A 24,477-nucleotide genomic window follows, 5' to 3' on the forward strand; every position below is an offset into this window, starting at 1 on the left:
ACAGGAAGGACAGTCTCCCTGTTATTGTGTCTGACAGTGTAACTGTTGTTACCAATGAGACCACCATTACAGTCCAGACTCCAGGAGTTTTCATTCCGTCCAAGCAGAGAGTCATGACCTCTTCCTTTCCTTTTGATTCTTCTATAACTCACTGCTATCCTAACCCTTCCACTCCACTCCACCTCCCAGTAAGAGCGTCCAGTCAGACCCTCTGTACACAGAACCTGGACCCATTGATCAAACCTGACAGGATGAACAGGATACTGAACCCCTCCCTCCACCCGTTTCACCTCTCTGTTGTTCTCAGACAGAGAGAGTTCTCTGTGTGCTGTGTTTCTGTCCAGTGTGAGACGATGGAAATCTGATGAGAAAAAAAAAATATCATCACCAACTGACACACACACACACACACACACACACACACACACACACACACACACACACACACACACACACACACACACACACACACACACACACACACACACACACACACAACCAGTTCTTTAAATAACCCTTTATTTCTATAAAGAACTCTTTCCCTGTTTAACCCTTCATCGACCAGTGTCTCCCAGGGCTCTATACTTGGTCTGTTCAGTTTTCCCTCTACACCAAATGTTTGTCTAAAATAGCAGATCTACAACACATTGCTCATCTAGAATGTCACAACGTCTCTACAATCTCTACAAGCTCACAACATGTTGCACTGTGACACAGTGTGAGCTTGTAGAGCTTTATTAGTGATTCTAACTCAGTTAAATGCAGATTGCATTGGTACCACATTCATTTTGGGGGGAGTGTGTGTGTGTGTGTGTGTGTGTGTGTGTGTGGGGGGGGGGTGTTGGAAAAGTTTGGTTATAATATTATTAATATAATATTAATACAATATTTTGTACCAATTTTGTTTAAAGGTCAAACTACTGTACATAACAGATCATCTATTAACTCATCCAGTGCCAGGAATCTCCACTAGAGGGTGCCCAATGGCCAGAGAATCCACCATAGACATACGCTGTATATGCACAAGCCGTGCGCAGCCATGACGCGCCTGAACACTTTCCTTTGTGTCATGAACAGGAACAGGATGAAGTTAGCTTGAAGTTAGCTATTGGCTACCAAGCATTTTAGAAGCCCTATCTTCGGCGATTTAGCTGTGATTAAACCTTGCACACATATGCATGGAACAGAGAAAATGAGCTCTAAAGATCCTGGATTGCATTGGAGTGGACGGCAAATATCGGCGGCACAACGCTCTCGCGGGCCGATGTGAACAGATCGCGGCCGGCGGCCGGCTCGAAAATTTTGCCCGGTGCTTCGGTAAGGCCTCTGGATGTTTTTTTAAATTTTATATAAAAAGCCGGACTAGTTCGGGATCGGCACCCCGAACGATAAAAAGGCAGAAATAAAGCTGAACTAGTTCAGGATCGGCACAGTAAGAGTTAATTGTGCTGTTTGCCACTCTGTGTTCCAAAACAAACCCTGTTATTCTAACATTGTTATTCAAACAGCCTTGACACTGGACAAGTGTCTGATATTTCACTGGTAAACCATCTTTAAGTAAACAATCTTTATCCTTATGGGTTGACGACAGGAGCTGTCAACAACCAGATTACACCATCAGTCAACAACTCTGTTGTATTCTATCCACTGACACCTGATACACGTGTTATCATATCCTTGGGATGGGACTCTACACAATGACTTATGATGCGACCCATCCTATTGTCTTGATCATATAAAACACCATGTCAACTGTCTATTATTAGAGAAGGCACTATGGGTGAATTGCTGTACTGTACGTTGAACTCTGAACTATTCTTTTAATACAACTAAGAGAAAAACGGACTTACACTGGTGTGGTCTCCTTTCTTGTGTGGGAGTAATCTTTAATCATTATGGGATATTTACATGGGACATAAACAAAAACCAAACTACACTTGAGTCAATCCGTACAAATCTATACACTCAATATTGAGCAAGATATTAACATTAATTCTCTGATGAGATCATAGAAAAACGATTACAGATTTTTATTTATCTACCATCCAGCAAAAAAATATATATATATTCCCACTGCTGAAATTACTTGTAGGCTACCTAAGCATATAATATATAGCTATCTAGCAGTGATTCTCAAGCGTTTTAATTTCAAGGACCCCCAGTTTGACATGCACTGGCCTACTGACCGCCACTTAATGACAAATGTATCACTGGGACCCCAATTTATATTATAAAATCAATGTTAAAAGACTAGTGTACAAACGGAATGGGTCCATTTGGTTCCATTTGTACACTCAAGAGTTAGAGACCCATACGTTTCTATTTGGTTCCTAACTATGTATCATTTAGCTGGGGACCCCCTGGAACTCCTTCAAGGACCACTGTCCCCACTGTGAGAACCACTGTATTGATGTTGTTTTCAATGTTGTTGTCAATGATGTTGTTTTCAATGAAGTGAGTGAGTCCCAGGACTCACTGGTGGTCAATTGAATGAGTCTCACTAATCTTAGATTAGATTTTGGCCTATTTGACAGTGCAGAAACATCAATGCGCATAATTCACCCTGTGTTAGCCTTCTGATTGGTTCCTGACTGACCAACCAGCAGGCTCTATCTGCCTTTTCCTGCCCTTGTTCTGCTTTTTCTATTTTGAATTTGCTAAAACATTATGTTTGGAGAAATAAATACATTTTAAAACATGCTGATTCACTATACTGCCACTTAGTAGCTCCATTTTACTGAAACCAAGTTTGAAATTAGAAATGAACAAAGAATAACAATACGAAGCAACTGAATTAAAATGGTTGTGGATGGAGTGTCCCACCGAGTGTCCCACCAAGATACAGCAACCAATGGATGTGAAGAGGGGCGGGACAACGGGCAGGACTTGACAAAGGGTGAATTGCCTTGATGCATATAATATTAACAAATGTCTATGAGTATCAGCTGGACACAAACAAACACACCTGCCCTCTGCAGTACACTAATTTGAAAGTGACTGGAGTCTGTCTCCAAAGCCCTTGATTATGATGGGATGTGATAATAATGAAACAATAATAATAATGGTAATAATAATAATAAAAAATAATCTGTGCATTATTTCGTGGATCCCCTGGGGATTCCTTACTTTGAGAACAGTGGGCTTAGCGTAATCGTCTATGTGAGCTGTGAGGATGCATTTGCACACTCACTTGTAAAGCTGATATGGAAAGTAGACATTTAGGGTTACCATTTACTTGGCTCAGGAATCGAGGGGTTTCAGGGGGACACACGTTCTAACGTGCACATCCGTGCCGTGCACGTGAAAACATTTCTGGCCATATGCTGTGGAACCACGTTCAACAACCATTACACCACTGCTGAGAGGAAGCTTGTATTCCACATTGTAACCAGGGAAAACCGTTCTATAGCGTACATTTGTTGTTAGCTTTGTCAACCAAAACCGTCGCAGACTCAGAGGCTCTGCTTTCGTCCAATGCCAACAGCTGGAGCAAATGATCTTAACGAGCGACACATTCAGCAGCGTTGTGCGCTGAAGGCCGATAAATGCTTGCCGTTAGCTGCCAGCTGTGAGTGAAGTGAATGAGAGAGGAGGGTGAGGAAGTCGCAGTACATTCTACTTTCTAAAGCAGGATATCAAAATAAAAAAATAAAAATAAGACACCCTGTTTTAACATGTTTATCATCATTAGTCAACACAGGTTTTATTTTGGAAGTTCATCCTCAACAACATCCTTCTTTTTATTGGTAATTGTACATTGCTTGACCAACGCAGCCTTTTTTTTACGACACAACTACCCCCCCCCCAGATTTGGTGTAGAGGGGGCCAAGGATAGAGCCCTGGGGTACCCCGGTCAGACAGACAGACAGACAGACAGACAGACAGACAGACAGACAGACAGACAGACAGACAGACAGACATATTACTAGGCTTACAGACAAACAGACAGACAGACAGACAGATACTCACGTCTGGTAATGAGCTGAGGATTAAGCCACTCTTCTCCTACATGATTCACTCTGTAGGAAGTAGAACAACAATGAATCAATGTCTAACTCTCTAACACAACATCTCCACTACACTATTAATATTAGTAAGACGCCTCAGGGCGACAAGCGACCTCGCCCCCTGATATGTGAGCGGTGCTGTCTGTCTGCCTGCCGCTTGGCCTGGGTGCTTCTCTCTTCATAGTTCATATTAAGTGCTGTGTGAGTCTTCATATATAGGCATTTCCATATTTAGTCCTGTTAGATATGGGCTTGATATAGATGACATCAGGGTACTCATAAACATGATTCAGTTAGTGTGACATCACAGTAAAGCCAGAGCGTGATGTCATAAAGTTAGTTATTTTATTGTTATTGTGCTTCACATATTCAAATACAAAGCATTCTGGTAAATGTGGCTGGTGAGACATTAAGGAAAGAACCACATTGTCGTAAAACACATGTGTTTAAAACAGATGTTTGTGTTTTAGACAAGAGATGAAGGATCATTCATTTCTGAGGATGAATTTAAATACTAAAATTAAAAGTACAAATTCCCCCCAAATCAAAGCTCATTTTTTTTTCTATCACAACTACACATCAGTTTGTATAGCCCTGATCCTCTACTTTTATATGAAATGAAAATGAAGAGAGGGAATAACTGCACCAACACTCTACTCACTTGAGAGTCTTGAGTCCAGAGATGTTGAAGTTCAAGTCCAGGAGTCTTAGATGGGACGTAGTAGAGCTGAGAGCTGAGGCCAGGACTTCATATCCTGTCTGAGTGATGTTACAGCCAACAAGTCTGTAATTACATGTTAAATAGAAGATCAGAATGAACTAGAAATACTGTTCCTATGAAACAGTGTGGGCTCAAAGACATCCCTAATATGTATCCCTTTAAGCCAGTTCTAATAAGACATCCCTACCACATACTCCCTTTAAGTCAGCTCTAATAAGAAAACATCCCTACTACATACTCTCTTTAAGCCAGTTCTAATAAGAAGACATCCCACTCCTGGGATTGAATCCTGCTTGTGCCAAGATTATTCTGCCAACCTATCTATAGGCCTACTATAATTTTGCGAATGTCTGAGTGAGTGAGTGAGTGAGTGAGTGAGTGAGTGAGTGTCTGTCTGTCACAGCGTTTCTCCTCAGTGGCTGGAGCAATTGATCTGAAATCGCATCACCATAAGCGTATGAACACACCTGACATAACTGTGAAGCCCGTTTGTCACTTTCACAAATCGTATGCTGTATATTAGCATTTTTATGGTGTATCTACTATCTATTCTGCATCTAGCATGAGGCACATCTATTCTGCATCTAGCTTGAGGCAACATGTTTAACCAGCTCTGTGTGTGTGTGTGTGTGTGTGTGTGTGTGTGTGTGTGTGTGTGTGTGTGTGTGTGTGTGTGTGTGTGTGTGCAGGCAGGCGGGTGTGTGTGCAGGCGGGTGGGCGGGCGGGTGGGCTGGGGGTTGGGGGGGGGGGACAGTATCTCTGTAGCCATTAAACGAAACGGGTTTCTTACATTGATGCTCCTACATCATGCAAGCACCAGTTAAAGTTACTTTCCATCCCTCATATACTGTGTGCACAGTGCACATCCCATAACCCACACACTGCATATCATTTTGGAGCTCATATCTTTGAACGGGTAAGGGCTAGTTAAGTGTGCCTGCCATGCAATGCAATGGCAAAACACTTATTGTAATCCGCCATACTTAAGTAAGTCAGTCAGTAAGTCATGTTCTGGCAAATTTCGGCGCGTAATAACTGCCGCACGATTTACACCACCCCCGCAATATATACATCAAAACGTGCGGCTCGGCCGGGAATGGGGTGCTATTACTTTTCTTTCCGATCCGCGTTACCATTGCGACGTAATTCGCAAAAAACGACGCCAAAAAACCCCATTCACTTAGAATGGGGGAAATTTCGGCACGTAATAACTGCCGCACGATTTACGCCACCCCCGCAATATACACATCAAAACGTGCGGCTCGGCCGGGAATGGTGTGCTATTACTTTTCTTTCCGATCCGCGATACGATTGCGATGTAATTCGCAAAAAACGACGCCAAAAAACCCCATTGACTTAGAATGGGGGACTCCGAAAAAAAACGAAACTTTGGCGCCACATAACTCTGCCATACTTTTGCCTAGCAACGTGATTTAAACTTTAAAATGCACACACAACTTTGGTCTTTTTCCGGCCAATAGGGATGAGCTGTAATTGATTAAGCCCCGCCCCCTCTGTAACAGGAAGTGCCTCTATAACTCATGAACCGTTTGTCGTACAGACTTGCGGCTGGTGTCATAATTTTTTTTTTCTCAAAAAATTTTTTTTCTCAAATTTTTTTTCTCAAAATTTTTTTTTCTCAAAATTTTTTTTTTCTCAATTTTTTTTTTCTCAATTTTTTTTTTCTCAAAAATTTTTTTTTCTCAAAAATTTTTTTTCTCAATTTTTTTTAACAAAAATTTTTTTTTCTCAAAAATTTTTTTTTCTCAAAATTTTTTTTTTCTCAAAATGTTTTTTCTCAACATTTTTTTTTCTCAAAAAATTTTTTTTCTCAAAATTTTTTTTTCTCAAAACATTTTTTTTTCTCAAATTTTTTTTTTCTCAAATTTTTTTTCTCAAATTTTTTTTTTCTCAAATTTTTTTTTTCTCAAAAATTTTTTTTTCTCAAAAAAATTTTTTTCTCAAATTTTTTTTTTTCTCAATTTTTTTTTCTTCTCAAAAATTTTTTTTCTCAACATTTTTTTTCTCAAACATTTTTTTTTCTCAAAAATTTTTTTTTCTCAATTTTTTTTTCTCAAAATTTTTTTTTCTCAAAATTTTTTTTTCTCAAAATTTTTTTTTTCTCAAATTTTTTTTTTCTCAAATTTTTTTTTCTCAATTTTTTTTTTCTCAAATTTTTTTTTTCCTCAAAAAACTTTTTTTTTCTCACAAAACTGTCGTTAAAGTGCGACCCGTGATAACGGCCAAAAATGCGCCAAAACGCCACTAATTAGTCGAAATGGCTGACTTCCTGACAAGATTAAGAGTCCTTAAACTTAATTGGGGCCTATTTCGCCAAACAGGAAGTGCCCCTCACCAAACAGGAAGTGACCCGTTTTCTCGTGAACCATTTGTCGTACAGACATGTGGGTGGTGTCATCTGAAGAACAATAATGTTAACGTTTATGCAAAAAAATGCTAATGTTAATAACGCTAATGCTAACACCAACCGCTACACAAGGTTGCACAGACTTAGCGAGCTGCAGGCACACTTAAAATTTCTTAGAAATTTTCTTTTCTAGTTAACTATAGTTTTAGGCCACGAGAGGCACGGCGTCTGAAGCGAACTTGAGCCACGAGGTCCCGCCGAGCGAGCTAAAGCAAGCGAGTCGCTAGGCAGAGCATTGTGAATTTCGTTGAGCCGACTCAGTGCTGTTTGAGTTGCATCCTGATTTTGTTGTGGGGAGTCTGGGGACTGCTTTTACCCCAACTGCCAGTTAAAGTGACGACTGGTTTGGGCTGCTATGTCTGGCAGACTGCCTTAAGGGTGATACGTCCTACGTGCCCAAAAGACCAGTTTCACCACTTGTCTGCTATTTTCAACACGTTGTTAGCTTGTAGATCCGTTATTTTTGGCAAATGATCTGTTATTTTTGGCAAATGACACTACATAAGTAGCAGTAAGACACCTAAGTGACCTCGCCATGTCTTGGCCATCTGGCCAGTGATATTTATATCAGACCTGTTACCCATACATGGAGACCCATCGTCCTAGTTGGTCGCCCCTTGTAGTGGGAGCGTTTCAGGCAAAAATCGTGCACTTTATGAAAGAAACATGAAATTTGGCACACAGTTAGAACGTGCCATATGGAACATTTTTGGCTATAGGGGCATCGCAGATTTGTCTTGGGAAACTTGTGGGAGCCAATCAAAGTTGCTCTCATAGACTTTACTATAGAGTAAAATAATACAAAAAAGAAATATGCTTTAAGTAGCATGTGAGGGGTCAAACTAGGTGTTTTTCGGGATTCTGAATCCAATGCAAGCATTTGTTTTGCACGAAAAACATTCCTTTCCGAGAAAGGGCCGCCAGTCCGTTTTTAGCCCAAGGAATGTTTTTCCTGCAAAACAAATGTTTGCATTGGATTCAGAATCCCGAAAAACACCTAGTTTGACCCCTCACATGCTACTTAAAGCATATTTATTTTTTGTATTATTTTACTCTATAGTAAAGTCTATGAGAGCCCAAGTTTAATTGGCTCCCACAAGTTTCCCAAGACAAATCTGCGATGCCCCTATAGCCAAACATTTTCCATTTGGCATGTTCTAACTGTGTGCCAAATTTCATGCTTCTTTCATAAAGTGCACGATTCCATCAAAATATTGCCCGAAACGCCTGGACTATTGCGGGAAGATCGTTTGGTTGTAGCTCCGCAGTATTTTCCTTCTTTCTCTCTTTTTTCCGTTTTCTTTTTTCTTCTGTGTGACCCTTAACATTGGCTAGACTAGGCATGTGTTTTGGTGGTCTTCGTTTTTTTTTCTTTTTTCAGTTTTTAGTGTTTAATCCGTGTTTTTTCCACTGTTTCTTTCTGACCGGTGGGTCGGAGATGAGAACAAACGATTTCAGGCCTTCTTTTTTTGTTTTTTTGTTTTTCTTTTAAAGACTTGAGCCGATACACGGTTCACGGTGCCTTGAGTCGATCGGTACGGGGCTTTGGATAAGCGCTGTGGCGGCGTGTCGGGCTGGAATGGCCCGGAGAATTAAGGACACGATCATCAGTGCCGTGGGAGCTGGAGAGGACCAATAGGCCTATTTTTACGCGTGGACGTGCATACGGAGCCGTGTGTTTTTTTCTTTTCTTTTAAAGACGTGAGCCGGGCTGATACACGGATCACGTTGCCTTGAGTCGATCGGTGCGGGTCTTTGGATACGAGCCGTGACGGCGTGTCGGGCGGGGAATCAAGGGCACGTTCATTGTCGCCGCGGGAGCAGGTCATGGCAGCTTTTACGCACGGACGTCCGTACGGGCAATCTGCGATGCTCGGAGGTGCCATACTACAGTACAGTAGAGAGAGGCTTCTCTTGTGCAAGGATCAATATTCCTTGCCCACTAAAGACATTATCCCCTTTCTAAGGATTAAAATAAGGCGGGAAAGCAGTGGGATCCACAGAGGTGAAAAGCATGCACAGTGGATAAATAAAAACCTCACTGCTTCTACACGGCAATACGTCCCATCTGTGTGATGGGACCAGAACAAGGCCGACGAATTGGTCACTCTTATTTTATCACAGAGTGAGTACAAAAACGCCAACATCATCTGTTTAACGGAATCATGGCTGCACAGTTTATGCCCAGATAGTTCACTCTCTGCAGAGGGCTTCACTAAGAGCAGATCGAGAGATAGTGAAAAATAATGGGAAATTAAAAAGGGCAGGGGGCATTCTTTTCTACATTAACAAAGACTGGTGCAGGGAAGAGCATGCCACAGTGAAAAAGGTGATATGTAACCCAACTACTGGGGGTCGTTTTGAGACCGTTTTATCTCCCACATGACCGTGTACTGTCCACCAAGTGGCAGTGCAGCGTCAGCAAGTGACAGTATTTTTTCCACTGTGGCCAGCTTCCAAACTCACTATCCCAGTTCCCTTATTCTGTTGAACGGTGACTTCAACCAGGTGAAGGTCTCTAATGTCCTGTCTGATTTCTCCCAGTATGTCACATGTAGAACTAGAGGTGAGAACACCCTTGGTCTACTGTATGCTAATGTTAGGAATGCATACAGATGTGTCTCACTCCCCCCAGTATGCGGCTCTGACCATTCTATGGTGAAGTTGGTGCCTTGTTATCTTCCTGTTGTGAAGAGAGTGCCCCCTATCACCAGGGATGTTCTGTGTTGGTCAGAGGAGGTGGAAGAGAGACTTAGGTTCGAATTTCAGATGACAGACTGGGACTAATTTTTCAGTGGACACGGAGATGATTTAGATAGCCTTCATCAGGTCATCACTGACTATATCCGTTTTTGCGAGAAGGTGTGCGTTCCTACTAAGAAGGTTCGCTGCTTCTCTAACAGCAAACCGTGAATGACAAAATAAATCATTCACCTCCTTAAGAAGAAAAAGGATCTGTTCATGGCAGGAGACTCGGAGGGCGTGAGGGTGGTGGTGGAGGAGCTTAAAGTAGTCAAAGCTCAGGTTAGAGAACTGTTTGCAGGAGAACAACACTAGACAAGTGTGGGGTGGTTTCAGAAAGATCACAGGGTACGGCTTTGCTAACTCAACTGTGTCAGGCACGGGGGAGCTGGCAAACGAGATTAACCTTTTTTCAATCGGTTTGACGGAGCTCCTGTTAGTGTTCGACAAGCAGCTGCTGGGTCTACTGCTAGCAGGAGAAATGGTAGCCACCCTGTACCTTCTCCTGCACCTGTATCTCCGCTGACACTCACCATCGAGCAAGTGAGGCGCCAACTCGCACAAATCAACACCAGGAAAGCTGCGGGACCCGATAACATCAACTCTAAGGTGCTTACAGTTGCTGAGAGCAGCTCGCTGTCCCCCTCACGCATCTCTTCAATCTCTCCCTGAGGATGGGGAGGGTACCACAACTGTGGAAGTCCTCCTGCATTGTGCCGGTGCCTAAGAAGAACCGTCCTTCAGTCCTCAATGATTACAGACCAGTTGCCCTGACATCACAAGTCATGAAGGCCTTTGAACGGCTGGTACTGAACCAACTGAGACCGGCGGTCAGTGTACACCTGGACCCCCTTCAGTTTGCCTACCAGGCTGACATTGGGGTCGATGACGCCATCACCTACATGCTCCACAAGGCATTCACCCACCTGGAAGATCTGGGCTGGACCGTCAGAATCATGTTTTTTGACTTCTCCAGTGCTTTCAACACTATCCAACCTCCTCTGCTTGTGGAGAAGCTTGCGCTGATGGGGGTGGACAAGGGCTTGGTGGCATGGATCATAGACTACCTTTCAGGAAGACCACAGTACATGAGGCTGCAAAGTTGTCGGTCTGATGTGCTGGTAAGCAATGCGGGTAACCCTCAGGGCACTGTGCTCTCAACTTTCCTGTTCACTCTCTATATATCGGACTTCCACTTCAACTGCAAGACCTGTCATCTGCAGAAGTTCTCAGATGACACTGTGGTCGGGTGATAACACAGCTGAGCATGATGGTGTGGTTAGGGACTTTGTGCAGTGGAGCGAGGCCAACCACCTCAGGCTCAACGCGTGGACTTCCGCAATTCCAAGAGAGTTCCACCGGTGCCAAGCACCGGTGGAGTTTGTGGACAACTACAAATTCCTAGGAGTGCACCTGAACAGTTCACTGGACTGGTCGGACAACGCAGAGGCGATTCACAGCAAGGGGAAAAGCAGGCTGTTCTTCCTGAGAAGACTGAGATCGTTTGGTGTGTGCAATAGGATGCTACAGATGTTCTACCAGTCTGTCATGGCAAGTGTCCTCTTTTTTGGAATAAACTACTGGGGCGGCAACAACAGAGCGGGTGACACCTTTAACCTAAACAGACTGGTGAAGAATGCGGGCTCTGTCGTTGGGTCCTCTTTGCAGGGGGTGGAGGAAGTAGCCAGACTGCGAACGGCTAAGAAGCTAGACTCCATCTTGAAGAACTCCTCCCACCCCCTCCATCTTGAGATCTTCAGTTACTGGAGTAAGATAGGAAATGACCGTTTTGCCTACCCAGGACGGAGATGCGAGAGACTAGGAAAGTCTTTTGTACCGGCTGCTCTCAAGCTGTACAACGAGACACACAGCGGTCGATTGAAGAGGACAACCTTCCTAACCTAGGACGACGGTAGCCATTCTTACTGGAACTTTGGTTGCACTGAAGGACCTTCCAGGGAGGGTGCTCTTGTGCGTCTTGCTGGTCACCCTCTCTTGTTTCTTTCTTTTTTCTACTTGTTTTTATATCGCACTGACCTTTGGACACTCTGCACTATTAGCTTGTGTTAGTAGTGTTGACTATTTTTGCTTGTGTTTGACATGATGGTGAGATACTTGTTGCACTAACTAGCATTGACTGTTATGGTCACTTTGATTTGGGGGCACTGTACTATATTGATAAGGACACAAGGGTGCAACATATCGAACCGAATATCGAAAATCTAATCGAACCGAGAAATATCGAAACGAATGACCCTGTATTGAACAATACAATACAATACCACTCCACATCCACATTCCCCTGGAACCCCCTCAAGGACCCCTAGGAGTCCGCAGAGCCCACTTAGAGAACCACTACCCTAGAGGTTGGGTACCGTATTGTTCAAAATTAAAACCAAAAAAATACATAGTTATAAAAATACATTTATAAATCAAGGACATTTCTGTTTATTTTTTGTATCGAAAAAGTATCGAACCGTGACACCAAAATATCGAACCGATACCATGAACCATGAATTTTGTGTATCCTTGCACCCCTAATATATATATATATATATATATTATTCATTCCCTTTCTTGACGTACCTTGCTCTTTACTGTATTCTGTTCTTGTTTTTTTAATTTTCTTTATCGTTTTTCTTAATTTATAACCTTATACTGCTGTGCTGCCTCTGGGCAACTGATTTTTTCCCCTTGGGATAATAAAGGTATCTATCTATCTATCTATCTATCTATCTATCTATCTATCTATCTATCTATCTATCTATCTACCCACCCCTGGTACCCATATATGGAGACCCCTGGTACCCATATATGGAGATCCATGTACTGTATATGGAAATATGCTGTGAGACCCCAACCATGCTTATTCAGTTTAGTTATCCGTTACGTGAAAGTCCTATGACATCTATGACATCTGACATCATACATACAATCACATTTATGCCCATACATGGAGATCCCTGTCTGTAGAACCAGCCACAAAGATAGGGGCTGTCTTGGCCATCTGTCTTAGCCATATATGGATTCTGTTAGCCGAAGTGGCCTCCATATATGGGCATTCCATTATGAAGTACTGTTAGATTCTTCTGGATCTATCAGCGGCAATCGACACAGTGAATCACCTGCTGCTCCTGGATAGCCTTGCTGACCTAGGCATCACCGGGACGGCACTAAAGTGGTTCTCCTCCTACCAGGTCTCATGGAAAGGTTTGCTTTCATCCCCCCGAACCCTCCAAAGCGGAGTCCCCCAGGAATCCGTACTTGGCCCTCTCCGTTTCTCCCTGTACACTAAATCCCTTAGTGCTGTCATCTCTGCTCACAATCTATCCTATCACTGCTATGCTGATGACACTCAACTGTTTTTGTCTTTCCCCCTTCTGCCACCCAGGTGGAAGAACACATTTGCCGCATGTCTGGCCGACATCTCACAGTGGATGTCAGCCCACCACCTCAAGCTGAACCCGGACAAGATGGAGCTTCTCTTCTTCCCAGCTAAATCTTGCCCCATGGAAGATCTCACTATTTCCATAGATAATGCATTGGTAACTTCGGTTCCAACTGCTAGAAACCTTGGTGTGGTCCTGGATAGCCAGCTATCATTCAAGGCAGACATTGCATCAGTCACCCGGTCCTGTAGGTTCACACTCTATAACATCCATAGAATCAGACCCTTCCTCACCCACAAGTCAGCCTAGCTCCTCATCCAGATATCTGTCATATCAAAACTTGACTATTGTAACTCTCTCCTCACTCGTCTCGTGGCATGTGCATATAAACCTCTCCAACTGATCCAAAATGCCGCGGCACGTCTGGTCTTCAACCAGCCAAAGTTATCACATGTCTCCCCCCTTCTCTGCTCCCTCCACTGGCTCCCGGTTGCGGCCCGCACTGAATACAAAACACTGATGCTGACCTTCAAAGCAGCCAAAGGTATGGCTCCTACATATCTCCAAAACCTGATCAACCCCTACACCCCCACCCGTTCACTTGGATCAGCCAACACAGGGATGCTGACAGAACCCTCGCTAAAAACCCCAGGACAAAGATCCACTCGTCCTAGACAGTTTGCCCTCCTGGCCCCCAAGCTGTGGAATAAACTCCCTGTCGCACTTAGAACAACAGACACACTCCCTATAGTGTCCGCCGTGGACTGAAGACTCACCTCTTTAGACTCCACCTAAACCCATAGCACTACTGTAACACTCCCACTTCCCTCAATGACCCTCAATAACCATACATGAAGCTAGATAGCATTTATTTTAGGTTTCAGATGTTTTTTTTACTAATTAGGTGTGTGGTCTACCTATGTTATTGTTTTTTCTAGATTGATATTCCTATGCATTTGTTATATTGTTTTATTGTTGTTAATGTACTGACATATTATCTCATTTGCTTATTATAGTGATGTGTATTACCTGCTTATTATAAATTGCTTTGGATTAAAAGTGTCTGCTAAAATGCCTAAACTGTAAACTGGCTTAATATTGATGACTTCAGGGATCTCCATATATGGGCATAAAAGAGAACACACAATGTATTGCGGTATAGAACTGCAACCCATAGAATGTGGACGTGTTGGATTGGATCTCTCTGAGGCAGAGCGTATGCCTTTATACAGTCTGGTTGGTGCATGGGCAGTAGAAGGTGTGAGGATCGCATCGTGGGTACATGAAAAGCTGTGTTACAATCACATAATGAATAGTAAAACTAAACTAATACAAATAATGGTGGTAAATTAGTCTGACCTTAGGATCTGCAGTCTACAATGTGGACTCTTTAGTCCAGCAGAGATCAGCTCCATGGATGAAAGGTCCAGTTTGGTCCCACTGAGGTCCAGTTCTGTTAGATGTGAAGGATTAGAGCTGAGAGCTGAAGCCACAACTTCACAGTCTGTCTTTCTGAGGTAACAGCCAACGAGTCTGTAAAGTACAATCAAACAAATTAGACAACATTCACTGTCAATGACGTTATCTAAGAGATTTTCTATCTAGTTAGAAATGGTGTAAGGTAAAGCGCCACCATATGGCCGATGACCCTATTCTGGGCTGAACATTCAGCCAAAATAGCAGATGTACAAGCTCACATACAATATGTCGCACATTGAGAGCTTACATAAACATCATAAATAACATATATTGAAAAGAATAATATAAATAAAGACTGTGAACCTCCATGCTCCCCAGAGGTGTTTAAATAGCCTTTCTTCTAGCGCTTTCCTTCTGTGTGACCCTTCTTCACACAGGCCAGACCTGGCATTTGTCTGGTGGTCTTTGTTTTAGTGTTTACGTGTTTTTATCCGTGTTTTAATTTTTTTCATTGTTCTGACCGGCTGGTCAGCGACCGTGAACAATGAACCTCTAGGCCCTGCCTGTTTAGCGCGCGGTGTACCCGAACGGTGCCGTGTTTTTTTACCCTATAAAGGAGTGAGTCGGGCCGTACACGGCTCTCGGTGCCGTGAATCGACCGGTGGGGGTCGTTGGATTCGATCCGCGACGGCCGGTTGGGCTGGAACAGCCCGGGAGTTTTAAGGACAGGATCACCGCTGGGACTACTTTTACGCGCGGACTTGCGGATGTAGCCGTGTGTTTTTTTCTTTTTAAAGACGTGGAACTGGACTGTTACAAGGTACACGGTGCACGCTTTCGGTTCACGGAGTGAACCATGGACATGAACATTATCGCGGGAGACAAGGAGCCGCGGAGCGAGGCGTTGTGGACGGATAGGACCGTCGTGACGCACGGGGTGCAGACGGCACATGGATACGTACGACAACAACCGGCGCACGGAGGCGCTTGCTTGCAGTACAGTCGTGAGAAACTTCTCTCACTCAAGGATCAATACTCTTTACCCAGTAAAGACATTATTCCCTACCTGAGGATTGGAGGTAGGAGGAAGACTGGAGGTAGGAGGAAGAGTAATGGAAGGAGGAAGAGCAGTGGAATTCAAAAAAGGGAAAAAGCGAGCCCTGTGGAGAATCAAAAACCCCTCTAGCTCCCCTCCCCTCCCCCCCTCTTCTACACAGCACTATCTCCCTTCTGTTGTTTTGGGGAATGTTAGATCAGTCCAGGATATTGATAAAGCGGACGAACTGGTAACTCTCATGTTATCTCAGAGTGAATACAAAAATGCCAACATTATCTGTCTTACAGAATCATGGCTGAACAGTTCATGTCCAGATAACTCTATCTCTGTAGATGGTTTTTGTATGATAAGAGCAGATCGAGAGATAGTGAAAAACTAGAAAAGAAAATTTCTAAGAAATTTTAAGTGTGCCTGCAGCTCGCTAAAAAAAAAGCGAGCCCTGTGGAGAATCAAAAAACCCTCTAGCTCCCCTCCCCTCCCCCCCTCTTCTACACAGCACTATCTCCCTTCTGTTGTTTTGGGGAATGTTAGATCAGTCCAGGATATTGATAAAGCGGACGAACTGGTAACTCTCATGTTATCTCAGAGTGAATACAAAAATGCCAACATTATCTGTCTTACAGAATCATGGCTGAACAGTTCATGTCCAGATAACTCTATCTCTGTAGATGGTTTTTGTATGATAAGAGCAGATCGAGAGATAGTGAAAAACTAGAAAAGAAAATTTCTAAGAAATTTTAAGTGTGCCTGCAGCTCGCTAAGTGTGTGCAACCTTGTATGTGTTAACATTAGCATATTTGTTAGCATTAGCATTTGTTAGCATTAGCATTTGTTAGCATTAGCATTTGTTAGCATTAGCGGTTACGTTTTGCGCGTTTGTGGTGCCCCCTATGGGTCGAAGTGGAAATGCTTTTGAGTATATGTTCAGTATAGCGCCCCCCACTTGTGGTTAAAATTTGGTGTTGACTGGATGTTTTGTTTGTGATTTATGGCTACTTCTTACAAAACGGGCTCCTCCCGCTAACTTTGGAACCCTGTTACGGAAGAACGGTATGGACTATCAAAATATTGTTTAAATATGTTTATCGCATGAGTCCATAGATCGTGTGTATCGATTTTTGTGACATTTGGAGAAAATATGTAGGAAAAGGAGCAAAAAGTGTGTTTTGAAGAAAAATGGCGGAAAATCTATCCTGACGCAAATGGGTGTGGCCTATATGAGGAGATGCGTCATGACCCAAGGAATCCAGCGAAAAAGGAATTTTAATTTTCCGACCCATGGTTCAAGAGTTACAGGCCGAAAGGTAAAGTGTACTGTTATAGCGCCACCATGAGGCCAACTGACGAAATTATTTTTTATTTAATCCTTGATATCATTATAAATCTCCTCTCCAAGTTTTGAAACTGTAGCCCCTATGGTTTGCGAGAAAAAAAATATTGAATGTGAGTTTTTGCGATTCCCATTATAAGTCAATGGGTACAATTAATTCACTAATAAATTAATATCAATTAAACGATACAACTTTTCTCTTAGAAAAGTAATAGCACACCATTCCCGGCCGAGCCGCACGTTTTGATGTATATATTGCGGCGGTGGCGTAAATTGTGCGGCAGTTATTAGCGCACCAAATTTGTGGGATCGTCATTAATTAAGTATGGCGGATTACAATAAGTGTTTTGCCATTGCATGGCAGGCACACTTAACAATGGCAAAATGAAAAGAGCGGGTGGGATACTTGTTTACTTTAGTAAGACCTGGTGCAGGGAAGAACACGCCACAGTGAAAAAGGTAATTTGTAACCCAGACATCGAACTACTGGGGGTCGTTTTGAGACCAATTTATCTACCACGGGAATTCTCGTGCGTCGTCCTGTTGACCGTGTACTGTCCACCTAGTGGCAATGCAGCGGTAGCTCGGGACACTATTTTTTCTACTGTGGCCAGTTTTCAAACGCACTACCCTAGCTCCCTTATTCTGCTGAACGGGGACTTAAACCAGGTGAATGTTGCTAAGGGCCTGTCTGATTTCTCCCAGTATGTCACTTGCAAAACAAGAGGTGAGAACACTCTTGACCTCCTGTATGCTAATGTTAGGAACGCATACAGTTGCGTCTCCCTCCCCCCAGTGTGTGGCTCTGATCACTCCATGGTGAAACTGGAGCCCTCGTATCTTCCTGTCGTGAAGAGAGTACTTCCATTCATCAGGGAGGTTCAGTGTTGGACGGGGGAGGCGGAGGAGAGACTCAGATTTGATTTTGAAATGACAGACTGGGAATAATTTTTCAGTGAACATGGGGATGATGTAGATAGCCTTTGTCAGGTTATCACTGACTATATCTGCTTCTGCGAGAAGGTGTGTGTTCCTACTAAGAAGGTTCGCTGCTTCTCTAACAACAAGCCGTGGATGACAAAAGAAATCATTCACCTCCTTAAGAGAAAAAGGGATCTGTTCCATGCAGGTGACTCGGAGGGCGTGAGGGTGGTGGTGGAGGAGCTTAAAACAGTCAAGGCTCAGGCAAAAGGGAGCTACAAAGCTAAGCTGGAGAACTCTCTGAGGGAGAACAATACGAGACAAGTGTGGGGTGGTTTTAGGAAGATCACGGGGTACGGCTCTGCCAACTCTACTGTGTCAGGCACGGAGGAGCTGGCAAACGAGATGAACCGTTTTTTCAATCGGTTTGACGGTGCTCCTGTTAATGTTCAACAAGCAGCGGCTGGGTCAAACGGTGACCTCGGTTGCCGCCCTCTCTCTTCCCCTGCACCATCTCCCCCCCCCCCCTCCCCCCCCACCCACCCTGTTTCTCACCACCGAGCAAGTGAGGCGCCAACTCGGAAAAGTCAACACCAGGAAAGCAGCGGGACCTGATAACATCAACTCTAAGGTGCTTAAGGCTTGCGCGGAGCAGCTTGCTGTCCCCCTCACGCATCTCTTCAACCTCTCCCTGAGGACGGGGAAGGTACCACAGCTGTGGAAGTCCTCCTGCATTGTCCCGGTGCCTAAGAAGACCCGTCCCTCGGTCCTCAATGATTACAGACCAGTCGCCCTGACATCACAGGTCATGAAGGTCTTTGAACGGCTGGTGCTGAACCTACTGAGACCGGCGGTCAGTGATCACCTGGACCCCCTTCAGTTTGCCTACCAGGCTGATATTGGGGTTGATGATGCCATCACCTACATGCTCCATAAGTCTCTCACCCATCTGGAAGATCTGGGCAGCACAGTCAGAATTATGTTTTTTGACTTCTCCAGTGCTTTCAACACTATCCAACCGTCTCTGCTTGCGGAGAAGCTTACGCTGATGGGGGTGGACAAGGGCTTTGTGGCATGGATCACAGACTACCTTTCAGAAAGACCACAGTCTGTGAGACTGCAGGGCTGTCGGTCCGATGTGCTGGTGAGCAACACGGGGGCCCCTCAAGGAACTGTGCTCTCACCCTTCCTGTTCACTCTCTATACATCGGACTTCCGCTTCAACTCCAAGACCTGTCATCTGCAGAAGTTCTCAGATGATACTGTAGTGATCAGCAAGATCTCGGGTGACAACACGGCTGAGCACGATGGTGTGGTTAGGGACTTTGTGCAGTGGAGCGAGGACAACCATCTCAAGCTCAACGCAAGCATTACTAAGGAGATGGTGGTGGACTTCCGCAACTCCAAGAGAGTCCCCCCGGTGCCAAGCACCATTAACGGTGAGGTGGTTGAGCTCGTGGATAACTACAAATTCCTCGGAGTACACCTGAATAGTTCACTGGACTGGTCGGACAACGCGCAGGCGATTCACAGCAAGGGGAAAAGCAGGCTATTCCTCCTGAGAAGACTGAGATCGTTTGGGGTGTGCAATAGGATGCTACAGATGTTCTATCAGTCTGTCATGACAAGTGTCCTCTTTTTTGGCATAACATGCTGGGGTGGCAACAACAGAGCAGGTGACACATTTAACCTAAACAGACTGGTGAAGAAAGCAGGCTCTGTCGTTGGGTCCTCTCTGCAGGGGGTGGAGGAAGTAACCAGGGTGCGCACTGCGAAGAAGCTAGATTCCATCTTGGAGAACTCCTCCCACCCCCTCCATCTAGAGATCACCAGTTACTGGAGTAAGAGAGGAAACGACCGCTTTACCTACCCAGTACGGAGATGTGAGAGATTAGGAAAATCTTTTGTACCGGCTGCCCTTAAGCTGTACAACGAGACACATAACGGACGTTTGAAAAGGTCTCCCTTCATAACTTAAACTTACGGAACCATTGCTGTATTGACTTTGACCTCTAAGGAACAATTGCTGTATTGACTTTGACCTCTAAGGACCTTCCAGGAAGAGTGCTCATGTGCGCCTTGCGGTGACACGCTTCCTAGTTTCTTCTTTTTTTCGCACTGATTTTTGACACTGCACTATTAGGTTGTTAGTTTTGGTAGTTTCTGAGTATTTTTGCTTTGTTTAACATTGATTGATTGATTGATTGAAGGCTTTATTAGAAGTTTGCATAGGAAAATGTACAGATTCATGACGGTACAGTTCACTGGTACAAGGTCTACTAAAAGGAGATCCATGAAAAGACTAAGCTTATTTCAACAGGAAACCATTAAAGTATCTCATATAACATTGAATGACAGACAAATAGAACACAGTACTATGCAGTAGATATGTAAAGAAAAAAAGAAAACAGTAGGTCTATACAATCAGTAAGTACAGTATATACAATATATACAAGGAAGGGGCAGGTAACAGTAAGTCTAAACAATCAGTATGTACAGTATATACAAGGAAGGGGCAGGGAGGGTAGGGTTGGGCTAGGTTTTTTGACAGTGAGATACTTGTTTACACTAACTAGCATTGACTGCTATGGTCTCTTTTGCAAGACACGTTATGTATATATTCTGATATATTATTCGCCCCCTCTATTGATGCACCTTCTCCTTATTGGTACTGTACTGCTCTTGTCTTTGTTTTTTTCCCCCCTCTTATCTATCTTTCTTACGAATAAAGGTATCTATCTATCTATCTATCTATCTATCTATCTATCTATCTAGGTAAAAATGTTCACTGTCACAATATTTCTAAACGTACCGGTCAGATTGTCACATTTATTCTCCCCACAGGATTAAACCTACTGCTTTTACTGACGTTATGACCTCTACTCTTGCGCCACCTTTAGGCCAAAATGTCCACTATCTAATGAGCGCCACCATTAGGCCAAAATGTCCACTATCTAATGAGGTGAGGATTATCATGAAACATATGGAGCACATTGATGCTCCTTGGAGAATGAACCCTACTAATGAAGTGACCCCACAATCTTTCATATATCGCCACCTTTTGGCCCCCAAATAATTGTCTGCAGACCTCCAAGTGGATTTCTTTTGTTTGAAAGCTGTAAATGGTGTGAACACATTTAGTGCATGATCCGAACATTATCCATGCACCATTGTGCACATTAAAACAATTGTGCCAAAATTTTGGCAATTGAATACATGGCTGCTTTTTAATCCTGGCAACAATTGTGTAAACACTAATGCAAAAAATGATAATGATAATGTTAAAAAATGCTAAAGCTAATGCTAATAAAATGCTAATGTTAAAATGCAAATGTTAAGGATAAAAATGCTAATGTTAAAAATTCTAAAGCTAATGCTGATGTTAATGTTAATGCTACAAATGCTATCACCAACCACTACACAATGTTGCACACACTTAGCGAGCTGCAGGCACACTTAACATTTCTTGGAAATGATATTTTCTAGTTCACAATAATAATCATGTTCTTGCAAATTTCGTGCGGTAATAACTGCCACACAATTTACTCCAACCCCGCAATATATACATCAAAACGTGCAGCTCGGCCTGGAATGGTGTTATTACTTTTCTTTCCGATCCGCGTTACCGCGGCAACGTAATTCACAAAAAACTACGCCCAAAAACCCCATTGACTTTGAATGGGGGACTCTGGAAAAAAAAGTTTTGTGCTTCAATCAGACTACGAGGCTGCTGCCCCAGTGTGCAGTGCAGGTCTGTGTCTGACGCTATGGTCTGACGTAACAGCCAGAGCTTCCAAACATGTGGTACGCGGCCCAGAGCAGAGCGGTATGGAATGCATGCGGTCCTCGCTTTAAAACTCGCTTTAAGCCTCTTTTTTGTCTTTTTTTACCGCAGTAAGGACCCTGACACCGCGGTAGGCCGCGGTACGGCGGTTACAGTCCCCAACCCTAAATGTGAGGTCATGAAACTTATGATCATGATGCTTCCTGGGGAATTAACCCTACTTATGAAGTGACCCCGCAAACTTTTATGTAGCTCCACCCTTTGGACAAAAAGCACCATATAGTAATCTGTTTTAAATTTTAGTTATTTATTATGTGTAAAACAATAAAACTGTTGCTGTTAGATACAATACAGTGAATATGTCAGTGAATATACAATAGAAAACCTAGCACTAAAACATAAAATGTATGTGTATGCTGGGTTTTAAAGCCTGATCTATAATTGTGTCCCAGTCTGGCAGGCAGCTTGTCATTTCGCACTGATCAATTGTTCACAGGAGCTGTTATAACGTTTTGTTTTGTTTTTTCTCTAAAATGTGATAAAGCCACAAAAGCATCTCAAAATATCTAGGCTACATTTCACTTAAACGCTAGAGCTTAACTCTGCATGTAAATAGGACTTTTTTAAATTAATGTGAGAGATCGTGACATATTTTTGTTGGTCCTCCCAGAATATGGCTAAAATGCTAGACCTAGCCAGCCTGTATTAGCCCTTTGTAGCCAAATGCGGTAATATCGAGACTCCATTACATTAATTTATTCCGTTAATTTAATGCCACGTATGTTCCAAATGAACCACGTTACGTTGTTATAATGATTTTATCTATTATTTATCTATTATTTATTTAATTGTTAGTCCGGTTTTCTTCTTCTCTGGTGTGGAAAAAATGATCCGTTGGCGTCTGTGATTGGCTAAGACTCGTGACGTATGTGTTCCGGAAACAGTGCGGTCCTCTCGTTGAGTTAGCTTAGCATTGAATAGAACAGTGTCCTCGAAAAATATCTAGTTTTAACGTTCAGAGCGTTTCAATAGCGTGGACAATAAAACATTAACAGGAATGACAGCCAGGGGAAAAATCCATCAGAAGGACACATGGAATGTAATCGTTCCCTCGACGTCGGAAAGTTGACTTATTAGACTATTCTGGATGACTGTATATTAGTGGCTAACGGCTAACGGCTAACGCTAACGTTAGCTAGCGCTAGCTGCAGGCTAACGCAGGCATCGTATACCCAACTCTATTGTTGCTCTTCTACAAGCTCACAACGCAAGGCGGTTAAGACTGTAGATTGTGGTTTATTATCAGATCAGAACCGTCAGATTATCCTTCTGACTGAAGTTACACAAACACAAACACTGATGTTACATAAAGCATTTTTTAGCACAGTTAGCTGACCAATTTCAATAGGTCACGAGTTATAGTGTTGCGCACGTAGCTTCCCTTAGAGCAACGTGGACTGACGAAAACGGGTGGCCCATAGAACTTTGTGCCACTATAGGAAGAAATACTTTACTTTTCTTATTTACTTAAGTTAAAGTATATGCCCACTGCAATTTAGATATACTCTGTTACAAGTAGAAGTCCGGAATTAAATACATATATTTTTATCTTCTATTTTAAAATAGAAGATCTACAAGCTCACAATGTGAGCTATTTTCAAATGGCCAAAATGTGTATAGGCTACAATAACAGCTGAAGTGGTTAATGTATGTTTTGGGCTATTAAAATCAACATCTACAAAGCAATAACTAAAGTTTAAAACATACATAAACCACTTTAGCCCTATGTTATACAAAGGCTATTTGAAAATAGCCGATCTACAATCTCACAACGCATTGCGGTGCGACGCGTTGTGAGCTTGTAGATCTGCTATTTTCCAACATTTTGTACTTTTACTTTTGGTACTTTAAGTACATTTAGATACCAATACTTTTGTACTTTTACTCAAGTACATTTTTTATTCTGGACTTTTACTTGTAACAGAGTGATTCTATATTGCAGTATTGATACTTCTACCACTTTTTCGAGTCACGTGTTCAAATACTGGATTCTGATTGGCTAAATTCCGGAGGTTATCAGAGGACAACTGCCGCAAAGTTGTGTGTCCGAGATCAATGCGCCTCAGTGTACATCCGGGGACTTCCCCCAACCAACAAATGACGGTGGCAACGGTCCTATGTTTACTAACGTGCATGCTATAGTCGCCGATTTATTTGGATCCAATGCAATCCGCCAACTTTAAAGCCCCTTTTCTCTGAACCTATGCCTTTCTGGAAGCGAACAGCCTCTATTTACGGCCGGAACGGTACTTCTAACTGACGTTAGCTTAGCTGTAAGCTAGACGCATGGATTAGTATGGAGTTGGCGCCATCTGTTGGTGAGTAGAAGATGATGTTTGTGGAACTATCTGCTGTCTCGCGGAAGTTTTATAGGCAATAATGATTGTAACTTAAGATCCTTGCAAGTTACAACTATGTGTTTTCTTTCATGTATACGGGAAAAAGTGGTAGAAAAGCTATTTACCACTCGGGGTCGGACATTATGCTCTCATAATGTCCTGAGTGAGGTTGTTATCGGACTCGGCTGCGCCTCGTCCGATAACAACCTCACTGCGGACATTATGAGAGCATAATGTCCTCTCACTCGGGGTAAATTGCTTACTTTTACTTAATTATAAA

General features: G+C 43.1%; 1 protein-coding gene across 1 annotated transcript in view; it reads right to left on the reverse strand.

The window, feature by feature from the left end:
• Positions 1-24,477, reverse strand: part of LOC308281582 (protein NLRC3-like) — a gene marked incomplete at both ends in the record, with an annotated part of 55,968 nt that overhangs the window by 1,537 nt on the left and 29,954 nt on the right. Inside the window, 4 exons of the mRNA XM_080721808.1 lie at positions 10,091-10,189; positions 10,516-10,566; positions 15,341-15,511; positions 15,773-15,797. Of these exons, the coding sequence (XP_080577934.1) occupies positions 10,091-10,189; positions 10,516-10,566; positions 15,341-15,511; positions 15,773-15,797 (346 nt within the window). The remainder of the gene's footprint in view (positions 1-10,090; positions 10,190-10,515; positions 10,567-15,340; positions 15,512-15,772; positions 15,798-24,477) is intronic.

Source organism: Nannobrachium achirus, assembly GCF_963921795.1.
Source record: "Nannobrachium achirus genome assembly, chromosome: 3".
Taxonomy (NCBI): Eukaryota; Metazoa; Chordata; class Actinopteri; order Myctophiformes; family Myctophidae; genus Nannobrachium; species Nannobrachium achirus.